This window comes from Talpa europaea, assembly GCF_964194135.1.
Source record: "Talpa europaea genome assembly, chromosome: 9".
Taxonomy (NCBI): Eukaryota; Metazoa; Chordata; class Mammalia; order Eulipotyphla; family Talpidae; genus Talpa; species Talpa europaea.
The window spans coordinates 64,170,602-64,196,476 of NC_140076.1; the positions used below are offsets into that span (position 1 = coordinate 64,170,602).

At 41.3% G+C, this 25,875-nt stretch overlaps 1 protein-coding gene across 1 annotated transcript in view; it reads left to right on the forward strand.

Annotated features, from left to right (window-relative positions):
- Window positions 1-4,777: 4,777 nt before the first annotated feature.
- FYB2 (FYN binding protein 2) overlaps window positions 4,778-25,875 on the forward strand; it is a gene marked incomplete at its 3' end in the record, with an annotated part of 51,690 nt that continues 30,592 nt past the window's right edge. The window contains exons 1-4 of the mRNA XM_084242365.1: window positions 4,778-5,495; window positions 8,805-8,966; window positions 10,656-10,689; window positions 22,603-22,703. Coding sequence (XP_084098491.1) covers window positions 4,844-5,495; window positions 8,805-8,966; window positions 10,656-10,689; window positions 22,603-22,703 — 949 coding nt within the window. The 5' untranslated portion in view covers window positions 4,778-4,843. The remainder of the gene's footprint in view (window positions 5,496-8,804; window positions 8,967-10,655; window positions 10,690-22,602; window positions 22,704-25,875) is intronic.

Below are 25,875 nucleotides of genomic sequence, written 5' to 3' on the forward strand. Positions count from 1 at the left end.
TTACTCTCCATAGCTTGCTCAGTCCAGATCAGCAGTGCCAAGGGCTCTCTTCCAGGGCTTCTTTCAAGGTTGTCTTCTGACATCACAGCAGTTGAATAATTTCTGTGCGCACTCTAAGCTGCTCTTCTAAGGGAAACAGTTTAAAATTTTGTACAGTTATAATTCATGAACAATGTGAACCTGATAATTTTATAAATGTTTATTCACTGATCCATTCATTCACCTATCATCTTGTGAGCCTTAGAGCTAGTATTGGGGGCAGGAGGGTAACCAAGAAAAATTAGACACTGCCCCTGTCTTGAAGGGCCACTGAAAGACTTATAAATCAAGGATTCATTCAGTCATACATCCACCAAATTTTTCTTGAGCATTCAGTTTGGATCAAATATGTCTGGCACTGGTGTGACAGCCATGAACAAATACTGACAACCTGTCCTCAAAGGGTGTACATTCTGATGGAGGGAGATAGTATGTAGGGTGCTGATAGGTGCTGTGAAGAAAAGCAAACCAGGACATATTGTTCCATATTTGTCCCTGCAGACCACCAAAGCTGTACTTGCAGTTTGAACAAATGGGGGTTTTATCAGGCTGTTCTAGGAATTTCCAGGAGGCCTGGGATGAGCCGGTATGGTACAACTGAGGGGATAGTCCTCCTGTTCCAGCAAAAGCTGCCCACTGCACAGCATGGGGTCTCTGCCACCACTGCTCCCCAAAGAATCTGGCCTCCCCAGGTGGCTGAGATCTGTGTCCCCCCACCATACCTCTGCCTGGCAGAATTCTAGGTGAAAGACACCTTGGAAATGTAGTTCCAAGCTTTAGGGCCCAAGAGAGTGGAAGATTCTTTAGAAAGACAATTTATTTAAAGCCTATAGTTGACCCTGAATCCCCTTCTACTTACTCTCCTGTTCTTCCGCAGTCATGCCAGCTTCCTTAAAGAAAATTTACCACAGTATCTTTTTCACTCCCTCACCTTTCCACCACACTTTCTTTGACAATGTCCATGAAATGGTTTCTAGCTCGACAGATTCCATCAGGCACCCTCCCAGCTTTATCTCACAGAACTTCACAGATGCTCTTGCCAGTGTTTGACGTCTTCCTCATTAATACTGCCCACCCCTTCTCTTCCGCTCTAGATTAACCATGTTCCTCTTTCCTTCTGCTGCTCTTGTCTTATGACTCTGACCTCTCTACACATTCTCCCAAGTAAAGTCCTATGGTCTCAACAACCACCTATAATAACAAGAGCTAACATTTAATAGCACTTATTATGTCTTCCAAGTACCTTTATTTAAACCTTGTAACAATTGTATTAGTTTCCTAGTGCTACTTGAATAAATTATGACAAAGTTAGTAGCTAACACCATCACAAACTTACTTTCTTATAGTTCTAGAGGGCAGATACATAAAATCAAGGTGTTACCAGGACAGCATTCATCTGGAAGCTCTGGGGGAGAATCCATTTGTTGCCTTCTCTAGCTTCTAAGGGTTACCTGCTTCTCAGCTCCCAAACCCTTCTTCCATTTCCAAGGTCAGCATATAGTGTCTTAAACACATACCTCCCTTATCTCCACTTCCATTGTCACATCTCTGACTCTCTTGTTTCCCTCTTGTAAAGGCTCTTGTGATTGTGTTGGGCTCACCCAGGTAATTCAGTAGAATCTTCCTATTTGAAGATCCTTAACTTATTCATAGCTGGAAAGTCCATTTTGCCATTGAAGATATGCTTGAGTATAGAATGAAAGAAGGCACAGACCTGGGCTTAAGATCTGAGATCAGTAGAATGCGGAGACTGACTGGCTGTGGCTTGGGAAAAGGGAGCAGAGTGTAGCCATTGCCCCCTTGGGCACCTGCCAGCCCATCTTCCTGCCATCAATCTTGACTTCCTGCCACCTATGAGTAATGAGTAATATATATCAGAATGCATTCCATTTCCTATAGGAAGGAAAATAAAACCTAAATGTGAGCGTTAGAAGGGGCCTTGGAAATGACCCAGGACAACCCCCTCGCTTGATAGATGTCTGAACTCAGAAAGAAGGAATCACTTTGCTTTGGGACCTAAGAAAATCAGGGGCAGACACTCACTCATTGTTGCACTATTTAATTCTCCTTGAAGGGCTTGTCTAGTATTTTCAAGTGTATTTGCTTATTTCTTCCTCTGATGTTAGAATGTAATAGTTAAGATTAGAGTCCTTGACTGTCTAAAATAGTATTTAACCCATAAAGTAGGTACAATGAATATTTGCTGGAAGAGGAATGAACCAGGTATATTCTTTGGGTTTGCTTCCTCCTGAAATGGTGATCTTGGCACAGAACCTTGGTTTGGAGGTTATTAGTCCATAATTCTTTTCCCTTCTCATTCTTGCAGAGACTAAAATCTACCAAATAATAGCATTGCTTTAGAGTGCAAAGAGCTCAAAATCACCATCATTACATTCTATAAAAATATTAACTAATAACTACCCTACACTTATTAGGATGGTTACTATCAAACAAAAAGAACAAGTGTTGCAAGGATGTTAAAAAATTGTAAACTTTGTGCTCTGTTAGGAATATAAAATCATTCAGTTGCTATGGAAAACAGTTTGGTGGTTCCTCAAAAAAAGTAAAAATAGAAGTATCATGTGATTTAGCAATTGCAATTCTGGGCATATATCCCAAAGAATTGAAAGTAGGGTTTCAAAGGGATCTTGGTGCATTCATTTTTATACCAACTTTATTCATAATAGCTAGAAGGTGGAAACAACCCAAATGTCCATCAACATATGAATAAACTAAATGTGACATATACATGCAATAGAATATTATTCAGTCTTTAAAAAGGAAGGAAATACCTGTCACATGCATACAGGATTATATGCTAAGTGAAATGAGCCAGTCACAGAAATGCTAGATGATTCCTACCTAGAGTAGTCAAAATCATAAATACAGAAAGTAGAATTTGTTGTTGGATGGAGAGGTTATGGGGAGTTGTTTAATGGGTATAGAATTTCGGTTTCTCACAATGAAGAGTTCTGGATCTTCACAACAATGTAAATGCATTTAACATGACTGAACTGTACATGTTAAAATTGGCTGAGATGTTAGGTTTTAAGTGTTTTTTTTTTTCACCACCTTGTCCATGCTGACAATAACCCTGGACTGTTAGAATAGTCCCATTTCATAGTAAGAAAAGCAGAGCTCAGAGAAGTGGCTTGTGCAACACCCATAACTCAAAAATGGCAAAGCTGAACCTCATACTCAGATCTCCTGATTCCATACCCAGTGCTGGTTTCTACCTACATCTCGGGAGAGGAAGTATTGAATTAACTTGTCTGCTGCTTGACATATAAGAAATGAACTTCTAGCAGTTTGCAGAGAAAGCTATAAATGTGTGCGTAGTGTGTGTATGTGTTTATGTGTGTGAGAAAGAGAGCGAAGGGAGAGGGAAAGAGCATACAAGCTACCTCCCGGACACCTGCTTTTTGTTCAGTTTCTTTCCCTTCCTAAATCTTCAAAGGGCAGGTGTGTGTCAACTGTAAACACAGTGAGGAAAGGTCACCCAGTATTCCCTCAGCTGGCAAAATCAGAAATCACTGCTGTGGAGAATGAATACATGGAAATAAGACCTTTAAGGTGATCAGGAGAAGATGATGGCTTTTGATTTTTGAAATGACCCCATTAGATGTTCTCCCACACTCTACCTCCACCCCTTCTACCTCATGGGAAGACAAAGGACGGTAGGCACTTTTACAAATTAGACCTAGCGAGAGAAAGGAAGGAGCAGAGGGAAGGACACTGTGTAGGAGCCAAGCGTAATCCTACCTACCTAAACCAATCCCCTGTAAAATTCTGGGCACATTCCTTCCTCAGTCCCAAGAGTTGGGCTGCTGTTACCCCTGCCATTTTCATCTACTGAATTTGAGTTCAATTTAGAAGAGCACAGTCTCCAAAATAGAGTATGAAATATACAAAGATCATCTAGTCTTCTCTAAATAGCTTTTATTCATCATGGGCTTACTATGTATCAGGCACTGTGATAGACACTTGTGGTAGTCCCGATGCTTCTACCACTTGAAAACTTATTTTTAGGATGAGACTACTTGTAGGTAATACCAAGTTTCCCAAAATATTTGCCTAAATGATCGAGCAGAGTGAAGATTTGAACATAGGTCTGTCTAGTTCCAAAGTTTGCTTTTTTCTCTATTTCATGGTGTTAAATTCAACAGCCAAAGAGCTATGGAAGCAGCAAGGAGATAGGGCAGATGTTAGCGCTACCTATCATGCCCAGGGGAAGTCTGAATAGATAAGGTAGTTGGGGGCACAGTTCATGAAGCAAGCTCATACAAGCAAAGTCAGGGTGGTAGAGAGTACAAGGTTTCTAGCAAAACTGTAAAATAGTCCTGTTTGGTTTAAGGGTAGTTGTGTTTGTCTGGAACTAGAGGCATTGGTTCCACCATCTTTGAGGTAATAATTCCACAAAGAACCTTGAATGCTGACTTAGGTGGTCAGGACTTAGTTTTATAGGCAGTAAGGGAGCCATCAAAAGTTAGTATCAAGGGATTTATCAGCAATTGTTACAAATATCTAAAGAATATTAAAAAAGGAGACAATCGATTTCATTCCATGTCATGTAGATAGTAGTATTATTGGCTGATAGTACCTGATATGCGAGCAATGATATTACATGGACACGTTATTACATGGAACCCTTAACATGCACAGGGAAGTCAGCTAATCACACTGCTTTTTCCCCTAGAATAATGACAGGTATTTCTTTTCTTTTATGCTTTAGGAAGGGTTAATAAACTTCCAGGAACTTCGAGCCAGATTTCAGAATCCTGATGCCTCATCTCTTCCCGGAGTCATGAAATTCCCAGCGGGTGTTTCTCAAAAACCAGGAAGCACACAGTTGTCGAAGATTTGGGCCAATGGGAAGCCCCTCTCATCCAGCCATAATCAGCTTCCATCCTATTGTCCCAGCACTGAACCCCAGACTCTTAAACCCCAGAAAATGGAGGTGGTGCAGAGGAGCGAAGTTCAGAAATGTCCTAATTCCCCAGGACCTCCAGGAAGGACTACTGCCTCTCCAGTAAATTTGCAGAATGCTTCTGTGGTAATAGATGTGAATTCATCAGATGCTGAGATAACCAAGAAGAAAACAACCAATAGTTTTAGAGACAAACTATGGAACTGGGAGAAGGTTTCATCACAGAAAAGTGAGATTCCACCACACTTTCTCCATTGTGGAAGGAGGGCCTTCCATCTGGAAGAGCAGAAAAGTGTGGGACTTCCTTCAGAAGAGCACGGGAAAAAGCTGGAAATTAAACAAGCAGAGACTCTTCCTTCTCAGAGGCACTTAATGGCCCAAAGAAACTCTATCACTCCTTCTGAAGATTCCGCTTTTCTACTTTCTCAGCATGGTAGGAAGAGCCTAGAAATGCTACATCCTAAGAGGAGCCCAGGAGAGAACACCTACCAGCCTGTCTATGAGAGTGAGCTCACCTGCCAGGACCCAGGTAAGACATCTAATCCCACAAGCCTGGGGGAAGACCCATTGTTCTAATTTCGAGCTTGCTAGCTTGGTATGGTCACATATGTGACCTTTGTAATGTTTGCTCTAAACTCCAGAGAAGATTTTCTAGGCCCATCTGCTGAATTATAATTTCAGGTCTGGGTAAAGTGATTAGGCTCCAGAAATTACACTGACAGACAATGGGGCAAAACTTGAATTTGAATGCCATGTAAGATGCATGAACTTGGATAATCTTTCTTACTTCTGAGAGACTGATCTGCTCTCCTATAAATCTGATCCATCACCTGTCTTTCCTGTCTCGGTAAATAGCACCACCATCTTCTTAGTGCTCAGTCCAAAAAGGTAGGAGTCTCCCTTTCTACCTCTCCCCCTCATTCTTGGCATCTAATCTGTCAGCAAGGCTTTTGGCTCTACAAGCAGGATTCTTTCTGAATCTCCCCTTTTGTCCACTTCTGCCTTCTCCCCTTATTTGCCAGCAGTCTGTTCCCTAGACCACTACAGCAGCCGAAATGATCACCCTGCCTCCACACACTTGCCCCCTTCCTTTCTGTTCTCCTAGAAGGCACCATCATCCTCTAAAGTATAAGCCATATCTCCCCTGCTCACTTGAAGTCCAGTTATCTGCTATGGCTCATGTGATTTGGTCCAGGCCTACTTCTCTTAGGCCCTCCTCTCAGAGCATCAGCCTTCTTGCTGATCCTTAGATATACCGAGCTGCTTCCACCCCAGGGCCTTGCATTTGCCTATCCCTCTGCTTGGAACATTTCCTCCCCAGCCTTTGATGTCTCACCCTCCCACTTCATCAGTGTCTTTCTCTCCCCATTCAGTTTCACCAACTCTGAGTGGACTTTGTAGGCCATTCTATCTAAACCTCCTCCTCCATTACTATCTTCTTACATTGTTTTGGTTTTCTTTATATCACTTAGCCCCACCTGGTAGATTGATATGTATGTATTTAACCTCAGTAAAATGTAAGTTACATAGACATAAAACCTTTCTTCTTTACCACCATGTCACTAGCACCAAGGAGAACAAAGCCAGGTTTAATGATTGGTTGAATGAATGGATGGAGATGTGCATGGCCGGGTCTCTTGATGACTATGACACATGGTTTCTCTTAGAAAGCATCCAAACCACTTACTGCTGGTTTCATAGCTCTGTTCCTTCTGGTCCCTGCTGTGTGTCCCTGACTTCTGGCCTGCCTCTCTTCCTCTGTATTACTAACCCATAGTCAACAAGGTTCTTGAGTGGACCTTGATATGCCTTAGGAGTTTAGGCCTGCAGTTCCCTCTCCCTAGAAAACTCCTTTTGAAGTTCAAGTGACACTGTCTCAGATAATCCTCCCCTAAACTCTCCTTTTCAAGGACAACCTCCTCACCACAAACAATTAATACTTTTTCATATCAGACTGTTCTATATCTTTCATAGAACTAATAGATCTCTGTAACTATATTGATTGTTTATGTCTGCTATGTTTGTTATCAGTCTGCTCTTACAGAATGATAATTCCTGAGGGCAGAGGTATATCTGTTCTTGCCCTTAACTGTCCCCAGCTACTGGGATAACAGAGTAAGCCTTGGAATATTGTAGGTAAATAGTTATTGAGGAATGGAGGGAAGATGCATGGGGGAAAGGATGGATAGAAGAAAATGTGGATTACCTACCTGATGAGCTGTTGAGAGGATTATATGAGATAACCCATTTAAGATAACCCAGAGTCTTATAGAAATTCAGAGCCCAGTTACTTGGTGATCATTCATTTTCACATTGTCATCTCCTTAGTTTGATATAGAACTTTCTGACAATGGAACTTGTAATTAAAGTCAAAGGAGATGGGAACCCCTGCTGGTAGAGCAAGGAAGAAACTCCCTCCCTGCTTGCAGAGGACAGCAGAGCTTTGAGGAAGTGGCACAGAGGTATTGGGGAAATATTAGCCAACTTTACTTTTACTAGTGAAAATGATTCAAGAAAATTCATCTGAATAAATTGGAAGCTCTAATTGACTTTATGAGATGATTCACAAATGGGCAGCACTGCTTCCTCTAGCAAGTAGAAAGGGGAAGGATTTTGTAACCCAAAAGAAGGTATGCCAAGGTTATTACTAAAAGAAGAGAAAGATCATTTCAGGCAAAGCTACCTTCCCTTAGTGCTGGCAAAAATTCTAAGTTGAGTGATTTAAAAATTCCACATTTGCAGGGAGACTGAAACTATATTTAAATTAGGTAGTAGGTGTTGAGGGGGTTGGTGTAAATGACTCCATTTGGGGCCTATTTTAATTTTAACATCGTGGAGTCAGCCACTCTACAATTTAAGTCAAAAATCAAGGCACTTGGATTATATAATATTTTGTGTTATTTCCAGTATAAGAGATGGAGATGACTTCATATATAATATTGGAATTTGTGTTAGGGTTTCACTTAGGAGTGCAGAAGGACAAAGTAAATTAGGACTGTTCTGGCAAATTCCAGGACACAAAATTCAAAGATGCCCAGATACCACAAAGTCAGCTTGATGCCTGGCCCAGATGTTAGGCCTGGAAATCAGAGCAGCCCTTCCTCCTTGAGACCTTGTTATTTACTCCATCATAAATCTTTGAAGAATGGCATTGTCCATTTCCTCTGAAGCAGACCCTGGGTTTGGAGTAGATCAATATGACTTGGTCTGTGCCTCTGAGGAGACTGCAGTGAGTGAGAAGATAGACAAACCCTTCTAACACAGGCTGGAGTGGTGTTAACAATGAGCTTTGGGGATATAAAGCAGCATGGTTGATTAAGGCCTTGATTTCTGATAGAAATGAGGGAAAGCTTCCTAGAGGAGATGTCACTAGAACAGGACCATAAACGATGAATCAAGCTTTGCCAAGAGAGAAGTGACAGAGCAACATTCCAGGGCCAGCATTGGCATGGACAAAATCTTGACATATATGAAAGCTTTTTGAGACTTTTAAAATCAAATCTAGAGGATTGAGAAACTAGTGGCATGACTTAAAGAGGTTTGAAATTAACATCTGGGAAGTAGGATGCTTAATGTGGTAAGAAAAGAATCTGGAAGTGTAGATAGGGCTGGTGGTGTTACATGCGAAGATGGAGGAATGGCTGACATTCTGAGGTTGCATCCTCTGGGCAGCGGGAAGGTGACAGCATCAGGTTTGCATCTCTATGGGGCACTCTGGCTGCTGGGTGGATATAGTTTGGAGGGGTGTGAGACTGATGCAAGGAATTCAGTCTGTTTCATCAGACAAGCCACGGTATGGGAATAACAATAACCTACATTTTGGACTCTTTGTTCTTAGAAAAACAGCCAGATGTCAAGCATCACCAGCTTCCTAAAACTAAGCCACTGCCTTCCATCGAGTCCCTGGGTCCTCCTCCAAGAAAACCTCCAAAGCCCCCAGTTGTGGACCTCCAGGCCTTCCAGAGGCTGCCAGCTGCTGTCCCCAAGACCCACAGGGAAGGTAAGGGAATGTGTAGGGACTGTACACAGCCAGCCAGAGGCATGCCTGTGTCCCCCAGCATCACCTCCTCCTTCCAGGTGACAGAGCCAAGCTGCGTTTCACAGGGCTGGACATCCATCACTGCTCATTCTCACGCAGAGCCATGGCACCTGGCCTGAGAAATGACAAATCTGTGGGAATTGGCCCTTTATCGCTCCCGGGTCAGCCTGCTTCCCCTGAGAGCATTGCATTTGATCACTGGGAATCTGTCCAAGAGGAAGAAAACGAAAAAGTAGCTGAGCAGGAGGCAGTGAGCCTTTGTGTTTCCACAAAGCCTGTGTTGTCAATACAACCTGTGCAGTAGGTGGGTGGAGGGGGTGAGAAAGGAGGAAAGTCAGTGTGAACTTGACCTGAGATCCTCTGAGGACCCTCAGGACTCAGTGGTGAGTTGAAGGGCTCCCACCCTGCCGCCACTGGTCCTTTCCAGGAACGGAACGACCTTGGGAACTGGTTTGGTGTGCTTTTCTGTGTCTTCCCTGCTGTTGTTTGGGACGCCACTTCAGCCCTCTGCACCCACGCCAGCCTGAGCCTGTTGACGCCGTAAGCACCTTTGCTTATGTTTGCTCACATGAAACATGAGGTGAACGTACACTTTGGAGTGCTCTGCCAGTGTTTGTTTTTCTGTAGCCAGGAGCGCTGGCAGATGGTAGCCCAAGAGAGCAGATGTGGTCTTGATATATTTGGTGACTTTGGGCAACCTCCTGGATCTATGCCTTTAACTTGGTTGTTCTCAAACCTAAACAGTTTCAGCATCACCTAATCGATTTGTATTGCTGGGCCTCATAATATATATATATATATATATATATATATATATATATATATATATATATACATATACATATATATATACAATACATATATATATTGCTGGGCCTCATCCCCAGAGTTTGAGATTTATTTGGTCTGGGCGCTGGGGTACCAATGCTGCTGCTCTGAGGACCCACTTTGAGAAGTACTGCTAGAAGTCATCCAAAACCTTAGCCTAAAGGAGAATTCCACATAGAGAGGTCAAGCCCTACAATAGAGTAGACCTAAATAGTGCAACCACCTCCATATCAGAGAAGGCTAAATAGGGCTTTTATAAATAATAAATAATGTAGGCCTCCGGCCACCTCTCTGAAAAAAAGTTATCACAGGACAAATTGCTAAGTCTTCTGTAATTAATTGGATGCGGTCAGTCCCAGCCGCCCTTCTCACTAGGTATTTAACTTTGGGCACATTGCTCTCCGAGCCTTGTTTTCCTCATCTGTCAATAGGGATGACACTCACCTCATAGGATTATTGGGAAGACAAACAACATGAGGTAGGGGAAAAGTTTAAACAGTGCTCTGCACACCAGTAAGTGTCCAGTAAAGTCAGTATTACTTTCACTTCAAGCTTGCCTTGAACCACTCCACTCTTGGGTGAGCCCTGTGCAGACGTGGGAAATTAAGAGAGCCCCACAGAAGTTCTGGCCTCCAAAGAGCTCAAATTCTGACACGAGAGAGAGTGCTCATAAGGGCAGTCCCCTGGGAACTTGGGGCTTGGGAGGCATGGGTCACAAACCACACCACACTTTGCTTCCAGGGTCAGGTCACTGCACATACGTCATTCACTTTATCGGCCGTTGCTAATGCCTCTTTCTCATGCCGCCCCTTGCCCTTTCAGCTGCCATGAAAGAGGGCAACCTGCCTCCGCAGAGGTGAGTACCTGTTTCTTAGTTGTGTGGAAGTGTAGCAAGGCACTGAAGGCAGCAAGGCTGCTTAGCCTGCCCAGGAGCAAGCAATAAGCACACGCCAAGTGTGTGCATTTCTCAGAAGGATTGCAGGAAGAACAGATTTATAAATAATGAGCTGCAACTTTTGTTTTAAATGAGAGATTAAATAAACCGCAGTTAACTATGTGCTGTGCTGACGCTATGTTGCAAAGATGGTTCTCTGAGGTACTTTTATTTATTATACAGCTAGGTTCAGTAAATTGAAACATCAGCTTCCACAGTAATAAATGGAATTAGAGGCTCTGGAGTGTGCTGGGCAGCTGGTGTGATGCTAGGGATTGGTAATGGGACAAAGGATCTTCTATTTTTGGTGTACTCATTCTAAAAATCTGGCCACAGAAGTATCAGTTCATTAATTCACTCGACCAAATGCTCTCTAGTGAGCCTTTTGATGTGTCATGCTTCGAGCTGGCTATTTTACACAGATGTTCTTATTGCCTTTTCTCAAAAAGGCTGCGAAGTTGCTGTCACTGTCCTCGTTTTACAGTTAAAGACTGTGGGTTCAGAATGTTTGTCACTGCAGAGTCACAATTCCAGTCCATTCTGACACAATGACCTATGATGTGTGTACGCTTGAGGTGTGCGTTGGTTAGATACATTTATATATTGCAGTATGAGTAAGAGAGTAGGGTTAGCTACTGCCTTTACCACCTCACATAACCATCATGTCTTGTTGAGAACAGTTAAGATCTAGTCGCTTAGCCACTTTGCAATTTCCAATTTTTTTTTAATTACAATCATTGTGTTCTACATTAAATTTATAGATCTACTAGTTGCAAGTTGGTATCTGTAAAAATATTTTCTCCAATTCCTTCACCCCAAGTGCCTGGTAAACATCATTCTACTCCATTTTTGTAAGTTCAGTGTTTGTTGATTATACATATAAGTGATATTATACAGTATTTGTCTCTGTCTTACTTTTCTCACTTAATATGTTGCACTCAAATGGCAGGATTTCCCTGTTTCTGATGACTGAATAATAATCCATTATATACATATATGTATCGTTGCACTTTCTTTATCCATTCATCCACTGGTGGACACTTAGGAGTGTCCATATCTTGGTTATTGTAAATAATGCTGCAGTCAGGACAGGTGTGAAGATATCTCTTCAAAATATTTCAATTCCTTTGGATATATACCCAAGAATGGGATTGCTGGATCATAAGGTAAATCAATTTTTTTTTGAGGAACTGCCATGCTATTTTCCATAATAGTTGTGTTTGTAGGTGTACCCAAACTATTTTGATGATATCACCTCCCCTCTCTTCCTAAGATGTTCCTGTTCTTAAGGTGAATCTTAAGAGAACCAAACATAAAAACCAGTAGTCATGTTACTAATTCATCAAATGTTTGTAATAGTAAAGGATGTTAAGTTTCACAATTGAGGAAGGTAAAAGACTCACAGGCTGAACAAACAAGGGAGGGATTTCTTTTCTCTGGAGTGTTTATAGAACGTCAGTTGTCTAACCCTGCAGCACTGCTATGTAATAAGCAACTAGCCTTCTATGGCATGTACCATGAGTGTGAGCTGCACCTGATCTGTACTGGGTTCTACTGGGCTTTGTCAGATATTTGCAACGGACTGGGGACCATCTACTTAGCTTTGTGGTTATTATCTGGAGTTGCTCACATGTCTGAGTCAGCTTGCAGGTAGCTGATGTAGGATTGCCTTGGCTGGGATGAATAGGGCAACCTGACTTTCCTAGCACATCCAACATCTAGCAAGCTAGCCCAAGAGGTGTCTAGCAGTCACAGCAGACAAGCAAGACAAGCCCAATTGCACAAGCCCACTTAAGGCCTCTGTAACATTTGCTGTTACTCAGAGCAAGTCATGTGGCCAAACCAAGTCAGAGGAGGAAGGCACTGAAAATTTATCTGGCAAAGGGCAGGAATCCAGGAAGGGGTGAAGAATAGGGGTGTTAATCCAATCAACCTAACACTGAAGAGGAAACACTTGAAATAAATATTACGGATAATGTGAGAAGCGACACTGTAGGCAGAGGCTGGAGATGTGAAATAACATGGCATATCCGTGCATGATCCTGTGACTCTGAATCACAAGCAGTATTATAAACCAGTGTTGCCTCAATTAAAAAAAAAAGTGGCTTATCTATGGAAATTGGAAATAAGTAGAATTAGAATATGGAAGGTATAGTAAAAATTAGAAAGAAATGACCATACATCCCATTAACTACAGGGATACGTTCTGAGAAGTATTAGGTGATTTCATCTTTGTGCAAACATTATAGAGTGTGATTACAGACATCCACAGGATAAATCCTACTGCTTTACACCAGGCTGTATATAGGGGCCACGTTGGTCTATGCAGTCTGTCATGGACCAAAGCATTGTTATGTAGCATGTGACTTTATAAGCAGATAGGAACCAGATTATGGAGGATCTGTATACCAAGGAATAAATAAGGAACTACTGCATGGTGCTAAACGCCTTTCATTGTGCTCAAGAACTTTTTGTCCAGTTGCCCACTCCTTGTTATCCATTTGAAAGAGTGGAATGACAGCATGAGGTAGTTCAGTGGAGTCACATTCTCTGTGCATTTCTGTGAAAGGGGAAATTTGGACAGCTTGGCTGTGATCTGTACCATGGACTCAATAAGCATCATTCCCAGTGTCAGTTTGAGGGGACAGTGTGTGCTGTGCCCTATCTTGTCTTGGTTCCCTGGTGCCTGGCATAGAACGGGCATCTCAGTGTGCATGTGAGTATGCTCTGACCATGGCATTTAGTTGGGTATGCAGTCTTCCTAACACTTGGCTCTAATTAGACTTCTTCTCTGGCACTTCAACCAAAGAAACAGCAATTCATTTGAACATGGGGCAGACTTGGTGTGATAAGCAAGTAGAGGAGACAGTGGTCAGACTATATAGTGTGACACCTTTTCCCTCAGAGATTTACAAGGACAATTTGTCTATTCTGTCCTAATGCACTGACTTTAGAATCAAACTGCCCTCTGAAATGAGTTGACCGTATCTCTTGGATTCAGGTCTTAGTGCAGTAAGAGTGCAATAGACATTATCTTTTCCTCTTCTTTACATAGCAGTCTTTAGACAATCTAAAGACATCTAAGGACTATATTCTTCTCTAAACTAAACCTTTTATTGTTTTCTCATTATTCACAAAACACAAGCTTTTGTGTTTTAGTTATATTTTTGTGGCTATTTTAATCATATTGTCAATAATTGAGCACATTTATAACAAACATTCCATTAGGAGCTTCTTACTGTGCACTGAATGGGAGATGCTGCATTGTATAATGGGCAGAGTACAGGTCTGCACTCAGATCAGCACGCCGTCAAATCCCTCCTCTGTACCTTAGCTAGCCACCTAACAGCTTTGGATCTTATACAGGATGGATAAAGTAGATGCAATATTTTCTTCATTATTTGGCATGAAGACTAAATGAACTACGTTATATGAAGCATGGAGTACCCAGAAGGTGTTCAATGAGTCCTAGTTCCTTCAACCATTGGCCTCTTTGTCTCTTGTTATCTCTGAAATATTAATATCTCATTAGTCTCCAACAGTGAAATGATTCTTTTGAGATTATTCTGTCATCACTCTTTCATGAGAACTGAGTTGGCTGGCGTCCCTCTTGAATAAGCAGCCTCTACTTGTGTGAGCCAAGCAGGTTATCCAGGGCACAGCCATCCCTGGGTCTCTCTCATTACTTAGCAGAGTTGGCTAATATTTTATTCATTAGCTATAAATATGGCTTTTCTCCCATTAAGTAGTGTCAGAGGGTAGTCCTGACTCAGGCAATCTCCCCCTCAGACACTGGTCCCTCAGACAAGAAAGAGGCTGTTTATTTCAGAAATAGAAACTGTTCAAAAGTACAGTGTTTCTTAGATGAGGATCTGTGGGTGGATCCCAGGAGGTCACCATTTTCTCTCTTGAACATTTTAATTTTGTGTATTTATTTAATGATAGTCTTTAAGAGATAATATAAGGCCATTTGGAGTCTTCTGGATGACCTTTTGCAACCTAATACTTTGGGACATGCCCTGATGTTTCTGTTTTTGATAATTCTACCCCCTTGCAGAGCAGGAAACACAGATGTCTAGGGACAGGTTATGTGACCGTGTGACAGACCTGTGTGAGATAATCAGGAAGGGAGGCCAGGGAAGTAAATGCATCACCAAAGGCACGAAAATAAAATAATGACAACCCCCACTACATCTTGGCCAAACAAAATGTATCTGCAATCCTTGTTTGGATAGTGGTAAGTGCTATAAAGGAAAAATTTTAATTAGCATTAGGGTCTTAAGTAGAATTGGGAGTAAAATAAAGGAAATGGAGGATGATCAAGAAAGGCACCTCTGAAGAAATGCCATTTGGGTTAAGACCTGAATAATGAGGACAGTCATGGAAGGTCTAGGAAAGAACATTACAGGGAAGGGAATAGGTCGGACAAAGTCTCAAGGCAGATTCCCCCTCAGCATGTTTAAAGAGCCAGAAAGGAGGGAAGCATAGCTAAGCAGCTTGTCCCGGGGGATTGGTGACTGAGCCCTAGAAGAGTTCAGATTTTGCACTAAATGCATTAGGAAGCCATAGGTGAGTTTTAAGCTAGGAAGTGATGTGAGCTGACATTTATTTTGTAAGGATCACTCTGAATGCTGTATGAATAAATTTAGTGGGGAAGCAGGTGGTACTAGGAAGCCAGTCTCAAAGGCCATTCCAGCAACAATGAAATGATGATCAGAACATTAAATACTACAACCAACACTCAAATTGTGTCTGTTTTTGACAATCTTAAGAAGTAGATGATGACCATTTCCTAAAGAAGACTGAGTCACAGAGAGTGTAAGTAACAGGAGAGGAACAAAGGGATAGAAATGGAGATAAATGAATAGATTTGAGAGATATTTTGGAGGAAAGGCCAGCTTCGAGGAGTGAGATGGAAGGCAAGAGAGGAATCTAACCCAATTTGTAGGTGATTTGCTGCTTCCTCCATTGATACTAACACATGTCAAGTACTTGGCAAATCATTTGTGCTCACTCAGTCCAAAACTGAGCCCTCCTGAAAGTTATTGAAGGTTGTTTACTACTTAACAAAACAAGCCGTGATTTTTCTTTGTCATGAATTTTTTAAAACATTTTTTTTGGGTTCTATTTTATGCATTGTTTTTGTTCCCTCCACCAAACTACCCACACCCATTGCCCATCTGCCCCCTCCCCCAATCCCTCTATCCTTTCCCCTATTTCCTCTGATACCTATTCTCTTCTTTTTGCCAAGTTCAAATTGGTTTTTGGGCATTTATATTCTGCAGATGGGTGAGACCATCTGAAATCTGTCTTTTACTTTTCGACTGTGTAATATTCCGTTGAATATATGCTCCACAGATCCTCTATCCATTCATCTGTTAAAGAGCACTTGGATGTATTTGTGCCTTTATGCATGTAAGACCTGAATGTCTACAGGCTGATTTTAAAATTATTTTTAACTACAGTGTTCTTTCCTGAATGGCTGTGTTTTGGGTCATTGAGACAGGAATAGACCTGTTCTGATTGACCATCAGTCAAGCAGAACCCTCATGATGCTATCTGGGAGATGTGGGCTACAAGATCCCAGTGTGCTAAAGTGAATTACTATGGGCAAAAATAAAGAATAGGAAATTTTTTGAAGCCTATGCCTTTAAATTTTAGACCCAGAATATTCAGTTGGCTTCAACTCAAGTCACTTCAGTAAATTCTTATTATCCCCCTTTTAATTGGACCTCAGGGATACAGGCCAATATTTGGTCTACTTTTCACAAGGGCAGTGCTGTCAGGAGTAGTGGGTTTGTTTTTAAATATTCTTCCTTTAGAGAAAATTCACTTATCCATTCTATTTATTGAGCACTTTCCATAGACAAGGATGTGTACCCTGTATTTATGTCTGCTTCCTTATTTTAAAAGTCCCAATCACAGCCACCCCACAAAGCAGGTGGTTAGTAGACAGTCTGACCACAAGTCAGGTAAATTAAATCAGGATGATGCAACAGGACCACAATTAGTCAGCTGACTCCAAGGCATCGCTTCACCTGCCGCCCCTGGCTGCCTTACAAGATGTCACATGGGGATCTTCATCCACAACAAGAGGACAAGGGTTAAAAACTCATGGTCTGCTCTACTACTGAGTGTGGACTTACTCCAGGCAGGTGTTCTTGAATGCCTGTGTTAGGATAACATTTTCTGTCTGCAGAAAGATCTATGTAAGGGAATAGGCAAGGGTGGAGCTAAACTATTAAAAGCCTTTGGAGCCAAGTATGGCTTTTTCTCTTTAGAGGCATTTAGATGATAATCTAGAAAAAGTCAACTTTGGGAGAACTCAACAATCCCAAGATGCAGACCAGCAGCCTATTTTTGTACATAGGTATGTTCAGGAAAGGTGAGTCGAAATGAAGCCACATTTAGCCACATGTAGTGAAAATCTTTCTGATCATCTAACATCAGACATTCATTGCTGACAAAAGTATTCCAAGAAATTGATTAGACATCTTTCCATTTTTCCACAATTTGTTACTTATTAATAATTTTCTCGGGCCTCCCCGGTGGCGCAGTGGTTGAGCGCTGGGTTGTGAAGCTGCCTGCAGCCTCTGCAGCGCTGGTTCAATCCCCGGCCACCGGGCAAGGGTCCCACATGGCGCGCAGACCTCTCCTGCCACCTGCTGCTCCCCTCAGCAGTGTATTTCTTCACTCTGCCTGTTCTACTCTCCGCTCTGGCTCTGGTGAATTCTCTCACCCTCCCACACCTCTGACTGTACCCAATGCTTGTATAAATAAATAAATCTTAAAAAATAATAATTTTCTCTCTGTCATGCTCATTTTAGTGCCGTGGCCAGCATTAATATCCCATTTTGTAAAGGAGAAACCAAGAGCTCAGAGACTTTCATGACTCGCCCTAGAGCCAAGGTAGTACAATTTATCCAGGATGTGAGCTGGGAACTGCCTTTGGAAAGATGTTCAGCTACACTATCTTATCTCAGAACTTTCCCAACATGAGAGCTTTTGGAGATAAATGCCATGTGAGAAGAGATCATCTGTTTTTTTTTTTCCTTTCACCTTTGTTTCCCTGGAAAATACCAAGCATTTATTTAATGACTTAAGTTGGTAAGGAACTGATAAATAGGGAGAATATGGGCTGATAGACTATTCCCTTCTGTTAGTTTTTATAAATAATAATAATTTCAGGAGGCCATTATCTGTATATTTTACATTTATTTGCATATCTAATAGTATATCCTTCTTATGTTGAAGAAGGCTAAGTAACAGCACCATCAGAGCTCTTCACTCGCTCTGCAGATCATGTAAGGATGCTGCCAGATGAACACAGGAACTCACTGGAATCCATCTTTCCTCTGCTGCTCCTCAGTCCAGTGTCCAGCTCCAAGGGACATTGCTCCAGGAAGCTTCTCCTGGTTACCTCAGCCCTGCTAGGAGGTGCACACTTCTCTTTTCCTGCTCATGTGAACCCATCCATTAGACTTTGACTTACATGTTTATTTAATCAAACAAATCACAGAACCATAGCCTTCATTTTAAACTCAGAATAAAATTTAAAGGTCCTAAACTTTTTACCATGACCAAGAAAGTGCTCTAAGTTCTGGACACTGTTTAGCTCCCAGATTCTTTTCCTAACTCCCTCTCCCCTGTTCACTGACTTCAGTTCACTGACTGGCCTTCTGCCTTCTTTCTCCTCAGGAGAACAGCAAGTTCTCACAAAGCAGAAATACTTGCATTTTTCTGTGTATAGGGTGGTCTTCTTCCAGGTCTTACCTGGTGATTCTTTCTCATCACTTAGGATTCCCCCACCTGTCTCCTGCCCCATAATGTTGGAGATTACATTAAAAAACATTAATAATGTATTATGTAATTTTTAAATTTCTAGAGATATTTCCTTAATAAAATTAGAAAAGATTAAAACATACTCAAAGAATAAAAAGAGCCTTCCAAAATTCAAATCTCAACACTAACTTTAAAAATGCTATCATTTCTGTCCTCTACTAGAGTATTACTAGCCCAATTTTGTAAAATCATTTGTGCAAATGGAAAATATTTCATGCAATATCTACCATATACCCTTAAAGTAGATCTTATTTCTACTTTATAGAGTAAAATTCTCAGAGGAAACTGAGCATCAAGGTATTTATCCAATACTTTGAAACTGTGAAAGTAAAAGAGATAGGATTCAAATTCAAATCTGTCTGACCCCAAATTCCGACTCTGTCTGTAATTCTATGCTGCCCCTTAATGTCGATAGTGCTAGAGAGAGATTAGAGACAGGTATTTTAATAAAGGTGGAAGCAAAGGAATTGAAGCATAGATGTATTTGAATCATGGTGTTATTTCTTCCTTGCAATCCAAGTTCTCTGTATTCACCCACACTATATTAAATCAAGGTAGATCTCAGATCTGGTTTTAATGGACCAGGAAAAGGATAAAAGACTTTCTCAGGTAGCAAAAAGGAAGATTTAAATACATCAACGATATCCCTTTTTTCTGTAACATTAATCCTGGGACTGCTTCTCTACAAAGACAATTGATCTGAAACACTGAATCTCTTTATGTTCAGTTGAAAAATCTTTCTGATCATCTAATGTCAGATAAATTTATTCATTTCTGACAAAAGTGGTCCAAGAAATTGATTAGACTTCTTCTTTCAATTTTTCCACAAATTGTTTCTTATTAATACAGTTAATTTACCATTGACCTGATGAGACTGTCAGGCCACTGGAGCATGGGCTACATGGAAAAGTCCATAATTTAAGAAAGTTTCTCTCAATTACTTCATGCAGGGGGGAGGGAGCAAAATAATTAGGGGAGAAATAGTTGATACATAAGCATTCATAATTTTTCCTTTTCAGCGAAATGAACTATCCAGACATCTTTAGAAATATTACAGAGTAGATGAAAGAAACCACAAAATATCTAAAATGGTCAAAGGAGAGAAAATAATTGGATGGAACCTATTTATGATATAATAATAAATGGGGGGGGGTAGAACTGTAAACTTCGCATTGTCTGCAATAATTATATGCCTATAAGTAGGGGAAAATAAGGAAAAACACCAAAGTACTGAGACCTCAGTTTTGTGTGGTGGGAAGATAATGGGTGACCTTTTCCTTCTCTCCTGTCAGCATTAGGTATGAAATAGGATTTTTCCACGTGTTATGGACATAGCTGAAGCGTCCTTCATTTCACTCCCCAGTCCCGTTACTTTCTCTCCTTTCCCACAGGCAACTCCTCTTATGAATGGAGTGTCTCCATTTAGTATATTTCTTATACTTTAGCTACAAACTCACAACTCACATCTACAAAACAGCACTCACAGTTTTGTGTAAATGACATCTTACCCTTTGCAACTTCATTTTTTCCAAGCTAGATTTTCTGTTCTATGTTGATGAATGTAAGTCTGGTTTGTTCACTTTATTACACACCACAGCCTCTTCCTATATTTTCTTGCTGAAGGATATGTAGGTTGTTTTAAATTTCTACCCTTCAAAGGATGCTGCACATACTTACAAATGACTGTAGCCCGAGGTTTCCACTTAGAATTGCTGAACCACAGTAATAAACAACTTCAATCAGTTTTACCAGATTTTGGAAACTTACCCTCCACAATGGATCCTCTCAAATCAGTGAAGTTGTTTCTCCATGGCCTTTCCAAGTGAGATATTGGGTTCCTGACAACATGGTGGGTATGAACCAAATTATCATTGTCTTTTCTTCATTTCCCTGTTTACTGTGAGGTCACAACGTCACTTTTGTAAGCTATTCAAGTTTTCTCTTCTGTGATGTCCACCATACCCTTTGTTCAATTTTCTATAGGTTTGTCTTTTTCCAATTACACAATTTCCCAATAGAGTTTAAATATTGACTCTATATTACATTTCACTCTTAGGTATGATATTATTATAGGTTAATCTCACTAAGTTTACCTGTAATTTTTTTGCATCTCTTAAAATCTTTTCTTCCCCCTCTCACTGTTTTAATATGATTAATTACAATAATAGATTTTCAAATGTTGAGCTATTCTTGTAAGCCTTGGAATAGATTTGAGTTGTTAAATACTAGTTCTCTTTTTCAGTATTTTTGGTGAGTTTTCACTAAAATCTCTTAAGTGAGATTATGTTCCTCTTTTCTCCTTTTGTGGATACATATCGAAATTGCACTATCCTCTTAAACTGAGTGGGGCATTTCTTTTTCTGTTCTCTGAAACTGTTAAAACTTGCCTATTAAATTATTGGAGGAGGAAAGGGGAGAGAGGTGGGTTGAACTTGGAGGTGGGTAGAGGGGAGATGGGTGTTTGTACCATTGATTCAAGCCTTTAATGGTCATGTCCCTTTTCAATTTTAGAGAAGTCTTAGCTATTATCATTTGACTATTTACAGCTTTTCATCATCTGCTTCCTTTTTCATTTTGAAATCCAGTGTATCTGTGTGTTTACAAACACATTATACCTTCTGATTTTATTCTTGCTACGGTTAACTTCTCTTTTTTAATATTATTTATTTATGCACATGAGAACTGGGGGTACAGGCCAGAGTTGTGGGGGGTGAGAGGATTCACCAGAGACAGAGCGGGGAACAGAACAGGCAGATCGACTGAAATACACTGCTGAGGAGAGCAGCAGGCAAGTCAGGAGAGGTCTGCTGCGCCGTATGTGTAGCACCCTGGCCAGGTGAGTGAAGTCATGCTGCAGTGGCTGCAGACTGCCTCATAGTGCTGCATCTTAATGCCTTGTGCCACCAGGGAGGCCCCAACTTCTCTTTCAATATTTTCCAACTCTTACTCTATCTTTGCTTGTCTATTTTCCAACCTCTACATTAATTTCTTATTTCAAGAGCTCTATGATTTCTGCAACTCCTTTCTTCTGTCCTTAAATCTGCATGTTCTTTTATTCACACGCTCTGTTTAACCTCATGGCTTATATTTCTTTTTGTTTTCTTTGAATGCACTTAAAATATATCTTAATGTCACTTTTGTGTCATTTCCCTATCATTTAATTCTCATGTTGGTTACCTCTACTCACAGTGTACGGTGCTCATCTCCTTGTGCTGTTTTTGCTTGTTCTGAGTTGGAATGATTCCCTCGGGAAATCATAGGTGCCATGGTTGTAGGAGAGACTTGACATGATTTCAGATTTGCAATTTGGATCTCAAGCACCGGTTTTGACTTTGTTTTCTTAAACATACAGATGGTATGTGTTTAGAAGCCACTCTCACTTTGGTGCTGGGTTTTTTTTTTGTTTGTTTGTTTCTGATTTCCTTTTTAGTTCCAGTGGCCTGAGTCCCATAGCAGGTTTCCCTCTGTGTACCCAAGAGAGACATAAATGCTTTTTAGAATTTGTGTTGCTGATGGGGTGGTGTTTTGTGACACGTTTATGCTGATAGCTCATTTCCAGTTTCCCATTCAGATGAGGCCTGTGGCTGAGATTTAACATCTGACTCATACATTAATCCCCAGCCACCTAGTCAAGAGCTTTCTTTATCTGGTCACAATTTGCCTTTGAGTCCCTGGGCTGCAATTCCCACCGACATGTTTACCTGTAAATTTCCTCTCTATGAGCGGCACCCAGGGATTTTAACTTACCGAGTTACATTTCCTTTGTAAGTTACATTTGCAAGTTACTTTTTCTTTGTATAATTTTTTGCCTTGTTATATTTCATATAGAATTCCTACATGTTTAAAGTAGGGGGTGGTGTACCTCTTTATCTGCTTAGGTCACTGTACTGACCAGACATACTACTTCCCTAATAAGGAAAAGAGTACAAAAAGTTTTAAAATGTTTAAAGATATTTTAAGTAACCTTTTTTTTTTTCCCTCCATGCTTCTTAGTGCTGAATTTGAAGAACCACATAATTACGAGGCCACAATTTCATATCTGAGACACTCTGGCAACTCCATTAACCTGTGCTCTGCAAAAGAAATTGCTGATTGTAAGTCGGCTAAGCCAATTAATATTGTATCCCCATGTGGAATGAAAATGTGTCAAAAATGGTATTTCCTTCTAACTAACTGAAGGTTTAAAAATTCACTGCCGTGCTGCCCTTCCATCTCATTTCTTTTCTTGCCTTGTCTGGTCTCATAAATAAATCCAGTTGTATATCAATGCTATCTCACAACTCCTAGTGCTGGCTTCTCTCTGCCTTTTCTCTCCTCCCCCAGTCTAGTTACATGCTTTGCCCTTTGTAGATATGTGGGAGGGAAAAATCAAGATACAGTCATTCATTTTTCTTCCTTCTCCTCCTTTAGAAACTTCTTCTCTCTTTCTTGTGGTATCTTTCTTGAAGTCCCCTGGTAACTCCATGTGTGGAGAGGGAGATAACAAACCATGAGAATTAGGTCCCTGTGTTGAGCCTGAATAGGAGCTGAGGATTCATTTAGTGGATCCGACCATTGGTTCAGAGCTAAGGCTTCCTGCCTCTGCTATTGTCCATGAAGCCTAGACCTTTTGGTGAATAAAAGAGACCCCCAGGTAAGAAGATGAAGCAGGCATTAAAGCATTTCTACAAGTTTCTCTGTCTTTATTCTGCCCGTAGGATGAGCCAGTTCTATAGAAACAGCGTGAACATTAGTGCTGGGAAGCGCTTGTATGTCACTAAGCCTGTGCTGTGTGCCACGTTCTGTGTTAGGTTCTCTGTGTACACCCTTGCCCACAGCGCAATTTCATTATTCACCTACCTTCAGAGAAAGTAAACTGAAGATCAGACAGATTGCACAGTCACATGAGTAATACGTGATAGAACTATAATGTGAAACAGGCTGGGGCTGCCACTAAGATTCATGCTCTTTTCACCATTTAATGCTGCTAAACATTTGAGGATGTTTTGACTTCCTTGGAAGGAGGGTTAGAGAGATCATCTGGTCCCAACTCTGTTGCACACACAAGGAAACTGAAGCTCTGGGAGACGAAGTAATTTGCTTGGGAATGTAAATTTGGGAAGTTTGTGGCATTAAGACCCATTATAATTACTCTCCCCTTCCTCAGGAAATAATGGGTTAAAGAACTACTGGAAAAACTCTCACTTCTAGACTGGGCATTTCAAACCTCCCTTGTGACTTGTAAAGCACTTGCCATAAAGAGTAATGCCTGCCTCCCAACACCCCCATAAGGCAATACTGTTTCATACTTGGGGGTGTCTGGGCCTCCTGCATTAAAATATGGCTTGTCAGACTCTTACAGTCAAATGAGTCACCTAGAATCTTGTTAAAACAGATTCCTGTTCTGTGTCTCTGGGATGGGGCCTAAGGTCCTGCATTTCTAACAAGTTCCCTGATGCTGCTGCTGCCGCTCAGCAGAGCAGAGTGAATGGAAAGGCCATAGGCCACACATGGGCTGAATTCTCACTGCATACCTTTCTGCAAAGCTAAGGGCTCACAAGCCAAAGGGATGCTCCAGTCAGAACTGACACGTTCTCCCTCTGGACTCCTTGCCCAAGATCCTGCTTAAGACACTTCCCTGGTCTTTGCTCCTCAGGACAGACTGTGCTGCAGGGAAAGCATATTCTTTAGAAGCCTCCCCTAAGGTGGTGTGCACAGGGTTTGCGTATAGACAGGGTCTCCTGTGGTTCTGGGTGAAGCTGAGATTTAAATTGGGAAGTTGGACTTAGAGGTCTGTATTCATTTTCTCCAGGATACAAATGTTCCATAATGCTAGGAACATTGAGTTACTTAGAGAAGGAACGATTAACCCAGGCATCTCTTCAGTGTTTCCCTGAGGGAGTATCTGTGTGCATCATGGATGGTGCTGCTAAAGAGGCAAATGGTTGTGACTAAAAAGAGAAAGGATTCAGAAAATTGAGTGGTGACAAAACACAGGGCCATAGACAGGGGAGTGGGGTGGAATATAGGGGAGGGTAGTGAGGGCATCCCCTACCAGAGTGGGTATCCCTGTGGGAGACAGAAATAGATGGGCTGGGGCCCATGAAACTGGGAACTGCAGGCAGGGATCCACAGCATTCTGTTGTAGGCCCCCATTTGCATCCCTGTTCTTCTCTAAGGAGCAAAGACAGTTGCCCTAGAGGAAAAAGAATGGGTGGACATGGGTTCTCTTACTGCAATTTGTTCCTGTCCATTTAACCTTTTCCCCAGTTTCTTCTATACTCTTTCACATCACTTACTGATTGACAACTGTACCTCAGTTTCCTAATCTATAAAATGGGTATAATCTTTGTAGCATTATTCTGATATATATTAAATGGAATTCTGCTTATGAAAGGATGGAAGAAATCTACTTTTCCCTGTTCCCCTGCTAAGTATAATACCCATGGATATTACATATAAAACAAGCACAGGAAAACCAGAAGACTCTGAAAAGGCAGACAGAAAAAGGTAGACTGGGTAGGGGCCTCAGGACCTGAGGAAAGATAGTTGGTGAAGTCCCTGGGCACTGATGAACAAAGCTCAAACTAAAGCCTGCTTTTTCTAGCCTAAACAACAGGAAAATAGGAAGCCGGGAAACCAGAAAGCCTCTAGACAATAACCACTCTGGGTAAACATCACAGGAAAAAAAAAAAACACCATGATTCTACCCCCACTAACCAGTGCTGAGTAAGGAGTCCCCTTCCTCAGGCTGTGATGAGGCACCCCTCCCTGCCTCCATCCCGGGCCCTCCACAGTGGTGGTGACAGAGCAGGCCAAGAAGGGGCTGAGATTTGCCCCTGCCAGGGTTAACAAAAATCCTACCTTTAGTGAAGGTCCATAAGAACCACATGGGTAAAATTTCATTTAAAGGAATGATTCCAAGCCCGAAGAAAATTTCAAACCATTTCATAATGGAGTGGCTTTGAGCAAGTTACTTCACTCTCTGGTTGTCTGCTTTTGCATCAGTAAAGTTTGAATACAGTAGTAATCAACAGGAGTATTAAGTGAAATTGCATTGAAATGTTTAGCATTGGTGCCTCTATCTACAAGTGCAGAAAATATTAGCTGCTTCTTATTTTTATAATTTTAACAATCATCTCACCTGGTGTAAATGAGGTAAAGGGATATGTTCGGGTCACATGGGAGTTGATGCAGAAAATGCTGAGTGTCTGAAAGTTGTGACCACATTACAGTAGTAGCAGTCGGAATGTTACTGAGGGCCATATTCTGATATTCATCCTTTTC